This window comes from Protomyctophum parallelum, assembly GCF_964188405.1.
Source record: "Protomyctophum parallelum genome assembly, chromosome: 14".
NCBI classification, from domain to species: domain Eukaryota; kingdom Metazoa; phylum Chordata; class Actinopteri; order Myctophiformes; family Myctophidae; genus Protomyctophum; species Protomyctophum parallelum.
This window is the reverse complement of record NC_139709.1, coordinates 29308780-29326389: the sequence shown is the minus strand read 5'-3', so window position 1 is coordinate 29326389 and position 17610 is coordinate 29308780. Positions and strand designations below refer to the sequence as shown.

The window sequence follows — 17610 nt, the reverse complement described above, 5'->3', positions numbered from 1 at the left end:
CACCCACAACACCAGAGGGAGTACAACAAACCATGTACAACCCAGATTCGGCACAAACAAGGGACTAAATTCTTTTCGCTCCTATGCCACCAAAATGTGGAACGCCCTACCAACAGTCATTAAGACATGTGAATCCCTTGACTCCTTCAAAACCGCTCTCAAAGGGCACCTACGGATGGCTGCAATTCGAAACTGGCCTCTGTAAAATCTGAATCCCCCCCCCCCACCCCATTTCCCCTCACTGTATATGTATCTTTTCCCTTTTTGCTTCCTATATGATGAATTCCTGTTCTGTTCTTTAGCTACATAGAAGTGTCTATTTGTATGTCTCTAAATGTTTTGATGAATTGAACAATGTGGAGTCTGGACCCTGTTGTAAACAAGTGTAATGCTTAATTGGGTCGTCCACTCACAGTTAACAGTCTTTGTATTGAGTTTGTGCTTAAAATGTACTGTAAATTCTACAAACTGTTAATACATATTTCAATCAATCAAAAAAAACACACACACACACACACACACACACACACACACACACACACACACACACACACACACACACACACACACACACACACACACACACACACACACACACACACACACACACACACACGCACACGCACACGCGCACACACACGCACACGCACACTGCAGAATGACGTGACGTCACGCCCTCCAGCCTATTCAAATCTCTCGGTCCAATGGCCGTTGTGTGGGCAAGGCTATCTTTGAATCCGCTCTTCTGATTGGTCTCTAGCGTAAAAACATTCACTACTACTGCTACAGTCTTCAAATCTCCTCCTCGGTCGGAGTTTACAGTTTAGGAAAGAAAAAAACTAAAGTTTCATTATGATGATCCAAAATGGATAGTTATAGCCAGTGTAGTGTGTGGCTGGCTAGAACGTGACAATATTATCCGCTGTACAAGTCGTTGTTGAACAACAAAAACAGGATTGTTTCCCCGAAGAGAAGAAGAAGGAATATAAAAGAAGAGATTAGAGAATCCTCCATTGTTCGAACTGGATCGTCTAACGTAAGTTTAGCAGCAACCACCAGCTAGCCAGCCTCAGGACAGCCTGGTGTGGTGGTGGGTTTACTTTGTATTATTGGGACGTTAGCCTGTGGGCTACATCCGTCCGCCCACTGACACAGTACTGCATGTGACAGTTCACTGACTGACTGTTGTTCGTTTACGATGAGCTCAGCAAAACAAGAGATACTTTATTTTAAATAATACGAGTTTAGAAGAATTGTGACATCATGTCCTCCTTGTCAGTACACTATGTACAGTAAATAGTTCACTTCAGGATGAAATCGTGATCAATTCGAGGTGTGTTAACTTATATCATAATAATGTCTGTTTTTTTTGCTTGGCAGTTGAGCCTGATATTGATACAGGTTGATTAATATCAAGTAGCTTAAGTCCTCATTCCCTATTACTTGATGCATATACCTGTATAAGCCAAGGACATACACAGGCAGCAGAGATTCTAGGCTATTTTTGCATTGTTAGAAATTATTTGGTATGATGATCTGTCATTTGGTCCAGAATTCATTTTCTGTCTGTATAATAATTGGCTATTCTTGTACGTTCTCTGGTTGAATTTATTTTACATACATGTAATAATGGTGCATTAATGGTGCAATAATTGAGCTGGGGACCTCCTGGACTCCCCCCCACCCCTATGACCCCTGAGCTGGGGGATCCCTGGCCTGAATCAAGCGAAACAACACAATTATTAGACAGTATTAAATGCAACTAAGTGTGCCTTTATTATTATTTGACTGGTAGCCAAGTAATGCAGAAACATAGGTTTCAAGTTAATCAAAGTATTGTTGTGTGATGCAGCATGTTACTTTTAGTTTGAACTTCAAAGTACCGGCCAAAAAAAGAAAATAAGTACCGGCCAAATCAATCTGTACTGTACTTGGCCAATAAAATAGATTCTTCTTCTGATTGCAGGTTACCAAGATTCCCTGTCCCTGTACTGAAGAGTTACCGGTCAGTATTATTTTGGTACAGTCAGCTGTTGCTTTTGTTTTGTTGGGGGGGGGGCTGCTGCTGCTGCTTTCTGTCTGTCTGTCCAATGGTTGCACTGTTTTCTATGTTTGCTTTTGGAGGCTGCACTATAATACATCAATGGGCTATAAATACAAAGAAAACCGCTGGTGTGTTTGAGGTGACATCATGCCATGTTTGTCAATGAAGTAGCCACTCATTACCTCCCACAGAGCTATCTTTATAAAAAGACAGCGCCTTAGTTGGGGCGTGCCGGTACACCACATAATCTCCAGACAGTGTCCCCGATGTGATTCCGGATTGAGAACTGCTGTGTTGCACATTATTCTCCCTCTCTGCCCTCAGTTTGCCATCACACTACTGGCAATAAGTGCCTTTAAAGCAGTCGTTCTCAAACTCAAAGTGGGGTGCAGGGACCTCCAGGGGTCCTTGGGGTGGCTCCAGAGGGTCGCCAGCTAAACTATTGGTAACTAAAGCGGGACGCACACTCCAGTTTTTAGGTGATAACCTAACCACCCCTGTGTTTAGTAAAAACAGAAAGATGTGCTGGGGTGAACGGTTAGCCGCTTATCCTAAAAACTGGAGTATGTGCAAGCCTTAATTAAGGGTCCATTTGGTTCCATTCGTACACTCTCAGAGTTATGGGGGGTCCATGACTCCATGGCATAGTAATGCATTGAAAACTGGGAATCCTCAAAATGAAATAAGTATCACTGCCTTAAAGACAGCACTTAGTTTCCTTCACATTGGCCTTAGCCATGGATCACTTATCCTTTTAAACCACTGCTTCATACATACTGGAGGGCTGTCGTACTCACACACCCATTTGGCACACAATACTGGAAAAGGCTGCATGAACACTGGCAGACGTTGATTGTTAATTATAAACATATGCAGGGAACATCTAGTTCTAGCCTTGGGCTTCACTTTGGATCATGACAGTTCACATTCACCAACACCTAGCTAGCAGCAGCAGGAGTAACGGGCTGAACAACAACAAAAACTTTATTTCTAAAATAATTTGAGAAAAGTGTTTGTGAATAATTAATAACAGGTGTCCTTTGACTCAAAAGGTGGATTAAACTGCTTTAGGTTAAAAAATAAATAAATTGCCAATACGTTTCGGGCTTTCGGCCCAAAAGTGGCCTTCATCAGGGCACTTGGATTATCTCTTTTCTGTTTTTATCCGAGTGTTTTTATTTTTAATTTGAGTTAACCACTTCAACCTGGCATCCCTATTTTGGACATGTATGTCAACTCATTACTCATTATAGACTAAAATGAAAGAAAAAAGTAAATGTTATGTACAAGCTAAACATGACGCACTAGTCTGCGACTCGTTGTGAGCTTGCAGATCTGCTATTTTCACTATTCCTATTTCCTACTATACAGTATGGTTTTAACTTTGAAGTGGTTATACAGTACAACAACACATAAAATAGGTGTACGCCAGGGCAGGAAACCAGAAAACTAACTTTTCATCGACCGGTGAGCCACAGTGGCTGATAAATTCCATAGATTTGTTTTTGGTTATATTACAAGGTGGCTGAGTGACAGTCAGAATTTACTAGCATTTGGCTAGTGGTTGCAGTTGATTTGCAATCCTGACTAATGGCTGTATGTCAAGTGTGAGCCTGTGAGGTGTTGATAATGAAACCTCTGAAAGTCTGAAACAGACTCACTCAGTGGAAAGTTACAGTCAGAAAAGTGTCAGACGCTGTTGACCAAATATATATTCAGAATTCAGTGGTTGTGTAGTGTTTGACCTGGGCATACTCATACTTCCCTGTAGGTGCATTCCTGCATTCTGTTCACTTCACTCAAGTTCACCGTAGCTTGTGCTCCATTTTATTACATCAATCAGAGTCAGACTACATTAGAAGTGAAGTGTTGTTACTGTAAGACATATTTTTCTCCTCACAATAAAATTATAGGATTTTTAGGTTAAAAATCAACAAAATCCTCTATTAATCTCAGAGGAATGTCCAAGGCAAACCACAAAGCCTATTCAGTGGTTTGGATTTTTGCCATAATGAGAAAGAATATGATGTTCTTTCTAGGGTGGGATGGATGCTCTGATTCGGTAGTGCAACTGTTATTGTTTTCTAGCAAACGCAGTCATCGAGTTCAGGCGTCGGTAGTTGCATAACAGCGTATCAGGGTTCTTCTTCTCACAAGGCCGTATAAACAGTATATTAATTCAACATTGACCTTTTGGTAATGTCTTATGAGAAAGACGCAAACGCCTGATCAGTTTTCTGCCTGGTAAAGCAGAAGTTCATGGTGATTGTTAAGCAGAACAGTGTCTGCCTTCATGAAGAGTCCTAGAACACGCTGGCACGCTGATCTGATATCGTTTTCTTTTGATGTCGTACTCTAGCTCACTGGTTCCCAAGCAGTGGGTCGGGACTCGGGACCCATTTGGGGGTCACAACTCGAGTAAAAATTAATTAATTTTAAAACAAACAACTAAGACAAAAATGTAAAAAGAACCACCAAAGGTACTGGAGCCACAAAAAGAACATGAGAAAAATAAAGGGAAGCTCCGCACACTCAGATCTGCGCACAATCAATGTATTTATTTAGCAAGCTTTCGGTCTACTGACCTTCAGGCCTGAAGAAGGTACAATAAGGTACAATACATTGATTGTGCGCAGATGTGAGTGTGCAGAGCTTCCCTTTATTTTTGAGTGGTGCAACCACTCCAAGGAACAACAATGTCCGTGTACACCTAACTATGTGGCCATGAGCACGAGAATGACTATTAGAACCAGTAGGGGCGCTGTTTGCCAGAAACAGAGAGAGATAGTGCTGCACGTGCTGCACTGTTGCCTACTAATGAGAGAGAGCGAGAGAGAGGGGGGGGGGGGGGGGGGGGGGAGGGGAGTTGCACCACTCGGTTCACACGGGTGTGATTTTTAAAAAAAAGGAACGGCTGCTGTAATGTGATCTCCCCTATGGATCTCCCTCTCCGCACTCCGCAGAGAAACCTCGCCTCACCATTTCGCTTATTCCTTCTAAATCTCTGTATTTAAAATATAGCTCGCTCAGCGAATGTCTTAGTTACATTAACATTGTTCTTAGAAACTAGTTGGTTTGTGCCTAACTACTACGATTAGACAGATTGCGTTTGTTATTTCGCTACTGCCAGTACTTCTGATTGCACGCACACACACACACACACACACACACACACAACACTACCCCGTGTCCCACACACACTGCCGCGCGGATTTAAGCTGTCAAACTTATTTTGTTAAAGTTAAATATGCCACAGACACTTGCCTGAACTGTGCAGCTGATATATATACAGCATTGTCATATTTAAAAGGCGCTTTATAGCTTCTCTCAGCTCAAAGCGTGAATGAATAAGGAGATAAATGAACAGCTGACGTCGGTGGGAGAGGACGTCAGCTGTGTCAGCCTGTGTGTGTGTGTGTGTGCGTGTGAGAGGGAGGTAAACAGTCAGCAACACGTTAAATTTCTACTTCTACTAAAGAAAGAGGCAGCGATGGAGCCATAAGTCCATATCCATAAATTCGGGGACATAAATTGCGCAAAATACTGTTAAACATGACGGCATCAGCCTGCTGCATCCTCCTAGCTGTTGTGTGCTAAGCTAAATCATCATACAGAACCACAACAGTCAACACGGCATTGACCAGGGTTGCCACTGAGAGGGAAACAAGCAACCAGGTCTATGAAAATGTTAACAGGCCAGATCAAGTCAGAAAATCCGAAAAAGTCAGAAAATAAATCTAGAATAAGCAACAATATTGCTGACTGTCAAACATCATTGTCCAATGTTGTTTTACAGCAGTGGTTCTCAAACATTTTCATGTCATGGACCACTAATATTATATATATATATATATATATATATATATATATATATATATATATATTTATATATATATTATTTACTATATATATTTACTATACAGTATATACACACCGGTATATATATACAGTGTACACAAACCGTATATCTAGGTGTGCCCAGAGATTTTTAGGCTATGAAAAGTGTGCCCTGGGACAAAAAAGGTTGAGTTAAGCGGTGCCCAAAAGGTAGATCACGATCTACCAGTAATCAGGGGTTTTGTCGGCCAGCGCCAAAAATGCTCCCCGACAGCATAATCGGAGCAAATACCGGGCAGTGTGTATGAGCCATAACGTGTTGACTACACTACACTACACTAATAAGGACACATAATAATAACTAATAACCCATCCGTTACTATATGTGGAGTCAACTCCCGCAATTTCCTTCTTCCCATAGTGCGCGGCAAAGTAACTCTGGGATGAGCGGCCGCAAAACGGCCGCAAAATTCTAGTAAAAATATAATTTAGAAGTAGTGAAAATAGCCGATCTATAAGCCAGCAATGCGGTGCAGAGCGACGCGTTGTGTGCTTGTATATCTGCTACTTTTACTATAGTTTGCGTCCATAATCTCTTTTGTGTCTCGACCTGAAAAGTTTGGGAACCCCTGCTATAGCTGATATGGTGACGTGACCTTTATCACTAATTCTAGATTCAAACTAAAACTTCTGGAAGAACGACATACTCCCCCTGAGGCTAGTGTCAAGGCCTGTGAAAAGCTTACATACACACTGTGGCGCACTGCAACCACAGATGTATGTCTTTTTTTTAATAATGTGGGCTGTGGGCAGAAATCTAAGCAAAACAATAGTAAAACCCACTTTGGCTGCCTACTATGAGAAGTGGCTGGTGTTGTTTATTATAAGCAGATTTCTGGATTTAGAACATGAATAATGGTTTGGTGATCACAAAATCCAAATGCTTAACCTGTCCTGCATAATGTCTTCAATTCCATAGAACTTCTGAAATGTTTTTTTTTAACAGGAGTTAGATTAGTTGTGGACTCCCTCCTACTGCACTTTCCATTAGCTTGTAGATCTGTTCTTCTTGGCGAATGACGTCACCAACGTACTAGAGAATACAGATAAAATAGGCTTTGGGGAGCAAGTGGGCGTGTTCACTATGACCTCATGTTGGAAAGGGCCAACAGTCGTCTTTGGTGTGTGAAGGCTATCTTTGCTTATCTCTGTCCATGGCTTTGCTGGAACCTTTCCCACGTACTCTCTGTGAGTTCTGTTATGTGGTGTACTGTCTGGACATCTTCACTCTTCCTTCACCTTTCACCGTTTTGTTTTGTTTGTTCACCATCAGCAACCTTCTGCCTCATGAATCTTTTACAGAATAGACCCATTGATTGTTGTTAATTTGTAGGGCTGTCTTTGACTAAATTAATTGTTAGTCAAACTAATAGTCGTAGGAATTGTTATATCGTAGTTGATTTAATCAACAAATCTGTAAACTACTGTTTGTTGCATACAATCATGCAGAGACCAAGCTTTTAATGTTGAGTTGTTGATAACTGCATATTGTGATGTTGATTTATTCAATCACAATTAAAGGGTTATAGTTGGTGTTGACAAGAGATGTACAATAAAAAAATCATAAAAAACGAATGATCTAATGCAATCTAATGCTATCGATTTAATTAGAAATACCGAAAACAGCAGATCTACAAGCTCATTTAGCTCACATGTGTCACGATGTGACGCGTCGTGAGCTTGTAGATTGGATAGCTTTGGTATTTTTGCAGACATTCAAAGTATAAAGAGTGGTTAATAAGTGTCTAATAAGTGGTTAATCAGACTAATTGATATAGTCGATTTATAAAAATAACCCTCAAAAATGTGCTTCTCAATTATTGGAAAATGAATTGATTGTTGCAGCCCTACATCTAGCAATGTCTTGTTCCCCTGCGACCAACGGGTTAATTGATTGATCTACTCTGTGGGGACAGCCCTGCTCTAGTAATTAATTCATGCCCTCTGGAATAGATCCGTCCACCCCCGTTCCCTGTGTCTCTCTGCTAGCTACAGATCAACGTACATGCATACCGTAGTTGGCGTAGTACATCCCAAAGCATTTAGCTCTCATTCATTTCATCACACCTGTGTGAGCCTGTAATGTGTGCCACTGCCTCTAGAATTTAAGGGCTGTATTTTGCGTGTCTTAAGTACCAGGTCTTATTACTTAACTTAAGACCTGGAGGCGTGGTCAATGCTCTTTGGCCACTCAGAATAGCCAAATGGCATTGATCACGCCTCCAGGTCTTAAATTAAGTAATAAGACCTGGTACTTAAGACATGCAAAATACAGCCCTAAGAGTCTAGAGTCTAGAATAGATTGACAGCTTGCATATATGATAGAAACCCCCTCCTCCTCCACTCCACCCTCGACCCACCCTCCCTTTTTTAGTTTTGCATCACCCACCCTCTCACAGTCTCACTCCCTGCTTGCCCGGCACGCTGCTGTTTGGTTGGTGGTTGCCATGGCGTCGCGTGGCCACAGTGAGGCTTCACACACAGCATCTTGTGTTCTCTTCACAGAAGGGCCACAGAGAGAGAGGAGAGAGCGGCGAGGCAGTGACGCAAAACCCGTAAAGTAAACGAACGGAACGCAGCCTGTGTGTGTGTGACGCTCCAGTCCGGAGCCCTGCAGCACTGTGTACCAGCCAGGGGTCTGCAATCCAACAGTGGATTTGTTCATTTTGTTTTTCCATGCTTTTGGGTTGGCAGCCTGTGGCACACATTCCTTGTTTTGACTAAAGAAGAAGTTCTCAAACGCACGCGTTTTGTCTGGATATATACCGGGATTCTCCCTCATATTATGCACTTCAATGGAAGACAGTGGCTCATGGGTTAGCATGCGAGCAGAGGAGTCTTCTTATCATGTCCGCTACAGGTAGGCATCTCGTATCTCTCAACTAGACTATAGTATATTGTATTAAGTAGAAGATAGACAAGCACATTTAGAACCCTTTCCAATTGTGTTCCCTTTTCATTAACCATTTTTAAAGTTGTCACACATAAAAAAATAAAATAAATTAATAGCCGATCTATAAGCTCACAACACGTAGCGATCTAACGTTTTGGGAGGTTGCAGATCGGCTGTCTTTGCCCATACCCCTATGTATAAAATAGGGCTTAAGTGGTTAACTGTTATTAAATGCTTTGGAAGGAAGAATTTCCCTTTACGTTTCTTGCACAAGCATGACATCATATTTTCCAGGTTCCTTAGTGTCATTGAGGAAATTAACGCTATAGTTTCTGAGTAATCCGGGCTCAGAAATCAAGTTAAATTACAGGGGTCGGAGTGAGTAAGAGTTCCGTTTTATGACTTCTGTGCGTTTGTTGCCTAACGGCAAACAGGTGAGTGGCTTCAAACGGTAGCACTGTCAGTCTGCCAACAGGTGTGACCTGGCAAACCGCAAGCAGCCATCATCAATATTTAACCAGCCATCTGAAACATTCATTTGACGCAGGGCTTTTGTTTTAGTTCACACGGGTGTGTTCAGTTTCTTTATCAGTCCCACCAGCCCACTTGTATCTGACCTATCTAATTAATCTCCTTAACATGGCCCGTCCACCTCTATAATCTGTGCGGTGTCCCCTGTCCGGTCAGTCCACACACACTGCTACAGTAATCTCAGGTGACCGCTAACCGTTTCGGAGGAGAGCTCTCCAAGGCAGAGACGAGCAGATTAGCCGATAAAACGCTGACTTGTGAGAGTTCCCTTGAGTTCCCCAACGGGGCATATCTTGTAATATCCTTTCATTTTTACAGTCTACTCTATGGTAATATCACAGCCTTCACCTTCATACTATGATTCGAGGTCTTTAAATACCAGGGGCTTTTGTATCGTGCAGTTAATTCCCCCAAAAACATATTTTACACAGAACAAAAACGATCGACTCATTTTAGATGAATGCCAAACAAATATCTCCATTCAACTAGTTTCATTCAGAGTTGAGCTGTCAGTGCCTCGGACTGAGACAGATCTGGGGCTGTGCCTGGAATTTTCTTTATTAACTATTAACTATTAACTTTAATTTGGGCAGTGGTGGCCGAACGGTTTGCAGAGCGGTCTTGATACCGGAATGTCGCTAGTTCGTATCCCCGGACCGGCACGTTAAAATTACCACCGCTGAAGTGCCCTTGACTGCCTTGAGCAAGGCATTGAACCCCTACCATGAAATGTTCTATGAGCAGGGCCTGGCTGTAAACAAGTTCTTGAGCTTAGTCCAGTTACCCTGGGTAAACATAGTAACTTTGCTTTACTTTGCTTTATATGCTGTAATATAGTCGCCTAACTAAGCTGTATGCTCAACAACTATATTGTTCTTTTTAAAATGACCGAAATAATCTAACTAACTAACTGTAGAAGCCTCCTCTCAGATGCACCATGTGCCTCTGGTGCTGTTTCAGGTAGGCTGGTTAATTGCTGAAGCCCAGAGTGCTGGCGTGTTGCTGCTTGTGTAATAAACAAAAAAAGAAGGCTGTTCTAAGTTTAAGTCCACACAGCCTAGTTTAGAATGATCATCCAGCTAGTCAGAACCCCTGTTGTTTTCCTGCAAAATTACAGGCTTCACTGAATGAAGAAACAAGCTGCGTGGTTGAGGTTGCAGGGTGTCTCCTTGTCATTGTCTGTATAACAACGTAGTTGGCTTTTAAAATCCATTAGCCTGTGCAAAACAGCCTAGATTAGCCTTTGTCAGTCTCTGCGATGTGTCACTGCAAAACACTGGGTGTGCACTGTGCACGGGACGGGAGGGAAAGTTATAGCGAACAAAATGAAAGGACACAGCAGGATTTGAAACTATTCTCACATGTTACAAAATAGTAGGCGATTTCAATACAATACAATCAGTTTGCAGACACTGTAGCAATTGTTGCTGTGTGTGCAAAACAATTCTGCTTGATCTGGATCAGACAATCCCTCTGGTATGTTATCCACCCCCAACACAGTGTAACCTCATTTCACATACATTAACCATTTAGAGAAATACTTTACCCAGAAAATGACCTTTTTCCCCCTTTATTTCAAAATTATTCAATGACTCACCCCATTAAGCCTTGAATTAAGAATTTTTGTTTCTGAAGTATTTTCTTTGTTTTTGGATTCTTCATCCACTGTGAAGGAATGCTTAATAAAATGGGGGACTCGAGGCACAGGGTAAAAAAGGTGATTTCGAGAGGGGGGGGGGGGGGGAGTATTAATTTATATTAATCCTGAATATTATACTATACTATTAATTATATACTTTGTCGTGCAATGGTGAAATAAGCTCACAACCTGTCATACTCACGTGAACTTGTAGACTGGCTATTTTTGCCACACGAGCAGCATGACACCGGCATACAAAGAACTATGAACTAAGCACATAAGCATACGCTTTTTAAGACTTTTCACCTATAAATGACATGACCAAATTAGGGACAACAGCTGAAAGAGGTTAATGGTTTATCCTGCTAGAGGATCGAGTTAGCAAATTGCTCAACAAACCTGTGTTATTGAATAAAACACAATTAAAGAGGCTGAACGCTGGTGCTGCTGTCTGTGCAACAACAGCCCCCAACCACACTGCCGTCGGCCCCGTGAAGGAAGGAAGCGCACTGCCTCCCGACCCATAACAAACAAACTGTGATAAACCAGCACCATTGTTCTCATTGTTGGTGGTGGAAGGAAGTGGCTAAACAGAATTCCTTGCTGAAAAGCTTTCCTTTGATAGAGATTAGAGAGATCATTCGGTTCCTCGGGTTTGGGTGGAAAACAGTCGGATTCTTCTCTCGGTAAAAGGACTTTCGATGATAACACAACTTCTTCAGCCCTTCAGCCTTGATTTAAGCATTTTGGAACCTTGGAACCAGTGAGCATGAGCTTATTCTTATTCTCTGTAACTAAGGCCAGACTAATATATCAGCCATTATTATTTGATGGTTTCGATGACATCAGTATTGGCAGTTACGCTGCCAATAGTGCTGACTCTTAGCTAGTTTTTAAATTCTAAGCCTTTTGGGCATGTCATTATGGATAAGAATGGTCAAACTTAAATGCAGATCTACAAGCTCACAACATACTAAAGTAGATAGGCTATTTATTTATTTAAGAATTTTCTTTATTGGGAAAAGCTTTTCAAATGGATTCATATAGATGTTTGTATCTTTATATAGGTCAATACAGCCGTCTATCCAAAATGTGTCTCAGCATCGGATCCCAAAATCAGTAAATTTTGGTTCTAATTGCTGAACCAGGGCCTGGAGTTGTCTGTAGGCTACTTGACATATGAGTGGGAGATAAGGCTGTCACGATAACCTTTAAGTTGATGATTGTCATACAAATTATTGCAATTAACGTGTTTGATGTTGAACATTAGAATATTATTCATGAATACAAAATGTATTTCTTTTTGGCTTTTAGGCTTTGCAAACGAAAGTTGCACAAGTCAGGTGGAATTAGCCGATCTACAAGCTCAAAATGTGTCTCATTTCGACAGCAAGGGCAGAATCCATTTCTTCCGGCCAATGCGCCGGCCGGTAGGCACCGTCGGCCGGTCCGTGGGTGCGTCGGCCGGTCCGTGATTAGGTCGGCCGGTCCGTGATTACGTCGGCCGGTCCGTGATTACGTCGGCCGGTCCGTGATTAGGTCGGCCGGTCCGTGATTAGGTCGGCCGGTCCGTGATTACGTCGGCCGGTCCGTGATTACGTCGGCCGGTCCGTGATTAGGTCGGCTGGTCCGTGATTAGGTCGGCCGGTCCGTGATTACGTTGGCCGGTCCGTGATTACGTCGGCCGGTCCGTGATTGGGAGGCGGTCCACCCCAGGAGGTTAGACGGGACAATAGTCCGATACGGGAGGGGAGGTGCGTGCGGGAGTAAATGTGTCAAGTCACGTGACCACTGGCTGTGCTACGAATATGAATTATTATTATTATAGCTAACTTTTTTTCTTTTTTTTTTTAAGATATTTTTTTGCGGCTTACGCCTTTTATTGATTTTTTTAAGGGACAGAAAGTAGGCTGACAGGAAACGGGAGAGAGATGGGGGGATGACATGCGGTAAAGGCCTTGTCGGGTCCGGGAGTCGAACCCGCGGCACACCGCGACTGGATCACCAGTCCGGTGCCCAGACCGTTACGCTACGGCCTGGGCCTATTATAGCTAACTTAATAGTTCCTGCTGTAAAACACCCAATCATATCGTTATCTTTCTTCATATTTTTTTTTTTCTGCTCTCGTTGCAAAAGACCGCCTCCCAGTGGAACGTTTCTTTAAGGTAAGTCACGGCTTTCTAATAGTCTAGGGGTCTGTGCAAATGCCTCTCGATTTATTGCTCCGTGTGGCACCTAGTTCGGATCCCGCTCATGGCAAACTTAAAAACTTTTATTTTATAATGTTCTTTCGTAGCCTTTATTGTGTATGGACACAATAGCTACATTTTAGACTGTATCATTATTGTATATTATATTAAAAAAAATAGCCATATTGAATTAATACATATTTAATTATTTGATAGGCAGGCAGGCAGGCAGGCAGACAGACAATCAAATAATTAAATATGTATTAATTCAATACGGCTATTTTTTTAAATATAATATACAATAATGATACAGTCTAAAATGTAGCTATTGTGTCCATACACAATAAAGGCTACGAAAGAACATTATAAAATAAAGGTTTTTAAGTTTGCCATGAGCGGGATCCGAACTAGGTGCCACACGGAGCAATAAATCGAGAGGCATTTGCACAGACCCCTAGACTATTAGAAAGCCGTGACATACCTTAAAGAAACTTTCCACTGGGAGGCGGTCTTTTGCAACGAGAGCAGAAAAAAATATATATGAAGAAAGATAACGATATGATTGGGTGTTTTACAGCAGGAACTATTAAGTTAGCTATAATAATAATACTTCATATTCCTAGCACAGCCAGTGGTCACGTGACTTGACACATTTACCCCCGCACGCACGCACGCACGCACCTCCCCTCCCGTATCGGACTATTGTCCCGTCTAACCTCCTGGGGTGGACCGCCTCCCAATCACGGACCGGCCGACCTAATCACGGACCGGCCGACGTAATCACGGACCGGCCGACCTAATCACGGACCGGCCGACCTAATCACGGACCGTCCGACGTAATCACGGACCGGCCGACGTAAGGCCGACCTAATCACGGACCGGCCGACCTAATCACGGACCGGCCGACATATCAAACGACCGGCCGACGCACCTAAGGACCGGCCGACCCATCGCACCGGCCGGCCGACGTATTTCACGTCGGCCGCTAAAAATGCATTCGGACCGACCGGCCGACCTATAAAAAGACCGGCCGACGGTGCTTACCGGCCGGAACGTCGGCCGGAAGAAATGGATTCTGCCCTCCCTCCCAGTCACCACAGCATGATGTTTAGTACGCGGCCGCAAATAGGTCAAGAAAAGGCAAATTATCGCAAAAGACTCATGCATGCACGCACGCACAGTCGCGCACTGCAGGAGCATGTATGTGTGAAAGGTCCCCTCCACACTTATCAGCTTCTGGCTAGGGGAAACACTGGAGCTTGTAGATCTGCGGTTATTAACACGGTAATGATCATGGCGATTGTGCAAAAAACGATGACTATTATCTCAAATAAATTGCGATTGTAATTGTGACGGGTCTAGGTGGGAGACGGTTTGTAATGTTGGGTCTGTGCTGCTGTGCTTCAGGATGGAGGCGTCCTGTTTGGAGTTGGCCCTGGAGGGCGAGCGCCTCTGCAAGGTGGGCGACTACCGGGCAGGCGTGTCCTTCTTCGAGGCCGCCATCCAGGTGGGCACGGAGGACCTGCAGGTGCTGAGCGCCATCTACAGCCAGCTGGGCAACGCCTACTTCCACCTGCACGACTACGCCAAGGCGCTGGAGTTCCACCACCACGACCTCACTCTGACCAGGTCAGTACCCACAAAGGAGCGCACATTTACTGTATATACAGTAGCATATAAACTGACAACGCGAACTGGTTTATTGTAGGGAATCCGGCTGCAACGATGTACAATGGGAGCCAACAGGTATGGAAGTCTGCTGAGCTGCGAGCCACGGCCTGCTAGCAACAAAGCAGTCCGAAGTTGACTCCAAGGTTTAGCAGGATTAGCCTAGCTCATGATTTAATATGAATCGTGATATCAGGTTCATGATTTTCATTTTTGTTTTCACAAAAAAGAGATTACGGACATTATGACTGTTGCGATAATAATAATAACTTTATTTGTATAGCGCTTTTCTAGACTTGAGTCACAAAGTGCTGCACAAACAAAGACCACGGCATTCTGCACAAGAAAGGACCTAGGTGAACAGTGAGCTTATAGACTGGCTATTTCCAGGCTTTATGTTTCAGTTTAGGTCACAAGGGCAGGCGTATGACCTGGCCTTGTGACTCCCAGAAGTCCATTCCACCACATGCAAAAAACGGAAAAAATAATTGCTTGCAGTGAACAAGCGACTGCAAAACTAGGTTATTAGCTTATTATGCACTCAGCTGTTTTCACTTTACTGATTTAAATAGTCATATATTAAGTATTGATAATCTGTCTCGTGCTGCATTGATACAACCCTACTTTGTTGTGTTTTGTCTCCACACAGGACCATAGGGGACCTGCTTGGTGAAGCTAAGGCCAGTGGTAATCTTGGCAACACACTGAAGGTGCTGGGCCGCTTTGAAGAAGCTGTGGTCTGCTGCCAGAGGCACTTAGACATAGCAATGGACATGAGTGACAAGGTGAGGAACCTCAACCTGGTGGAAACCTTGTGTCCAACCAAAGCTGTTAATTTTCAGGAAATGGAAGAGAAAAACTGTGTTCCAATGGATACAATGTAGTTATTTTTTTGTCACAAGCTGTTGCTAAAACATTTATAAAATAATAACCCTATAGAGCGTCGCAGTCCTGTCCCCTTCAAGCGCACCAGAAGAGAATTTCACATTTATTTTTCCATAGACGTTTCAAAAAGTATTTATTTAAAGACCTTTAAGCCTCGGTCAAAGCCAACTCGGCAGGTGACAACTCATGACAATAAACACATTTTCGGCCCAGGCCGTAGCGTAACGGTCTGGGCACCGGACTGGTAATCCAGTCGCAGTGTGCCGCGGGTTCGACTCCCGGACCCGACACGGCCTTTACTGCATGTCATCCCCCCATCTCTCTCCCGTTTCCTGTCAGCCTACTGTCTGTCCCTTCAAAAATCAATAAAAGGCGTAAGCCGCAAAAAAAAGAATCTTTAAAAATAAACACATTTTCTTGGGCCGAACAAATAATTAGAAAGGAGAAAAAGGGCCACATTTTCTTCTTGTCATTCTGAAAGGGGGCGGGACTGTGATGCTCTATTTATAAAAGCCCACAGAGAGACACACACAACCACTTTAGCTTTCAATTTGTTTCACAAATAGCGTAAATGGCAGATCTACAAGCTCACAAGATGTCGCATTGCAACACATTCTGAGCTTGTAGATCGGCTACCTGCGCTACCTTTGCACGACACTTAAATAATGGAGATGTTGCCCCGACAGCAACGACATAAAATTGAACTGCTAAGGTTGAGGGATGGTGGGAAGGGGATAAAACTCTTAGCTTTATGTGAAGCTCTAGGGCTCTGTGACATCAAGTTGACATTTTGTCCCTCGTCTTGTGTCTTATCAGGTGGGCCAGGCTAGAGCACTGTACAATTTTGGAAACGTGTACCATGCTAAGGGCAAGAGTATCTGCTGGAGCGGAGCAGAGCCCGGGGAGTTTCCAGAGGAAGTCATGGAAGCTCTAAGGAAAGCTGCAGAGTATTATGAGTAAGTCACCGTGTCATGACTCGTGTTGTTATAGAGTGCTACACGGCTATGACGTCTTTTTAGTTAGCCAGCCTGGCTGAAAGTTACCTCCGCCATGCTCTCTCCCACCTAGAATTAGGTTTGGATGAATGTAAGCAAATTACCATTAATCTAGTGAACAAAGGTTTATGATATTCTCATGGAGATTATCTTGATGAAGAAAGTGGGAGAATTTCTCACGGGTGGAATTTCTTTCATAGGCTTATGTTAACCACTGATCTTATTTTCGGCATACAATGAAACCCCTATGGTAAAAAGCATTAAAGATCTGGCTAGGGAAGCCATTGCAAGTGCACTCACTTCTGGCTGTAGAACCACAAACTGTAGCACTGTATGGTGGTGTGTACGTGGGAGTAAATAAACAATGTTGATGGTTTATAACTTTATATACAGTAGATAGAATAGAACTACGTAAACCATGTCACAGAGCTGTTGACTGACCATTTGGTCTCATGTGTTGTTGTTTTATTTAGGGCCAACCTGTCCATAGTGAAGGAACTCGGAGACCGGGCTGCCCAGGGTCGAACCTACGGCAACCTCGGCAACACATTCTACCTGCTGGGACGCTTTCGCAACGCAGTGGCCTCCCACGAACAGGTTTGATGCAAATCCCATTCCCCCGCCTAAAAAAAGAAAATGTTTGCAAGGCCTGTGTGGTCTATTTCAGTCTACAGAAAGATGTGATAAGCTCAACCCAGTCAAGGTCTGCACTGTTCTGCAGGTGTTGAGAGAGTAATTCCAGATTTATACTTGGTTACACATGGGTGTCGCGCGGCGGAAATAGCAGCTGTGCTTGCATGTTGTGAGCTTGTAGATACTGGCCTGTCACAATTACTACATAATCGCCTAATTGCAATTACTTTGCACAA

The 17610-nt window shown here is 43.2% G+C and overlaps 1 protein-coding gene across 2 annotated transcripts in view; it reads left to right on the top strand.

Moving 5' to 3' along the window:
• The first annotated feature begins 797 nt into the window (after positions 1–797).
• Positions 798–17610, top strand: part of gpsm2 (G protein signaling modulator 2) — a 32490-nt gene continuing 15677 nt past the window's right edge. Inside the window, exons 1-7 of one of the 2 annotated variants that reach the window (XM_083782028.1) lie at positions 798–1036; positions 1967–2005; positions 8447–8801; positions 14601–14822; positions 15511–15646; positions 16563–16702; positions 17215–17338. In XM_083782028.1, coding sequence (XP_083638154.1) covers positions 8737–8801; positions 14601–14822; positions 15511–15646; positions 16563–16702; positions 17215–17338 — 687 coding nt within the window. In that variant the 5' untranslated portion in view covers positions 798–1036; positions 1967–2005; positions 8447–8736. The remainder of the gene's footprint in view (positions 1037–1966; positions 2006–8446; positions 8802–14600; positions 14823–15510; positions 15647–16562; positions 16703–17214; positions 17339–17610) is intronic. The other variant, XM_083782029.1, reaches the window with a different exon arrangement.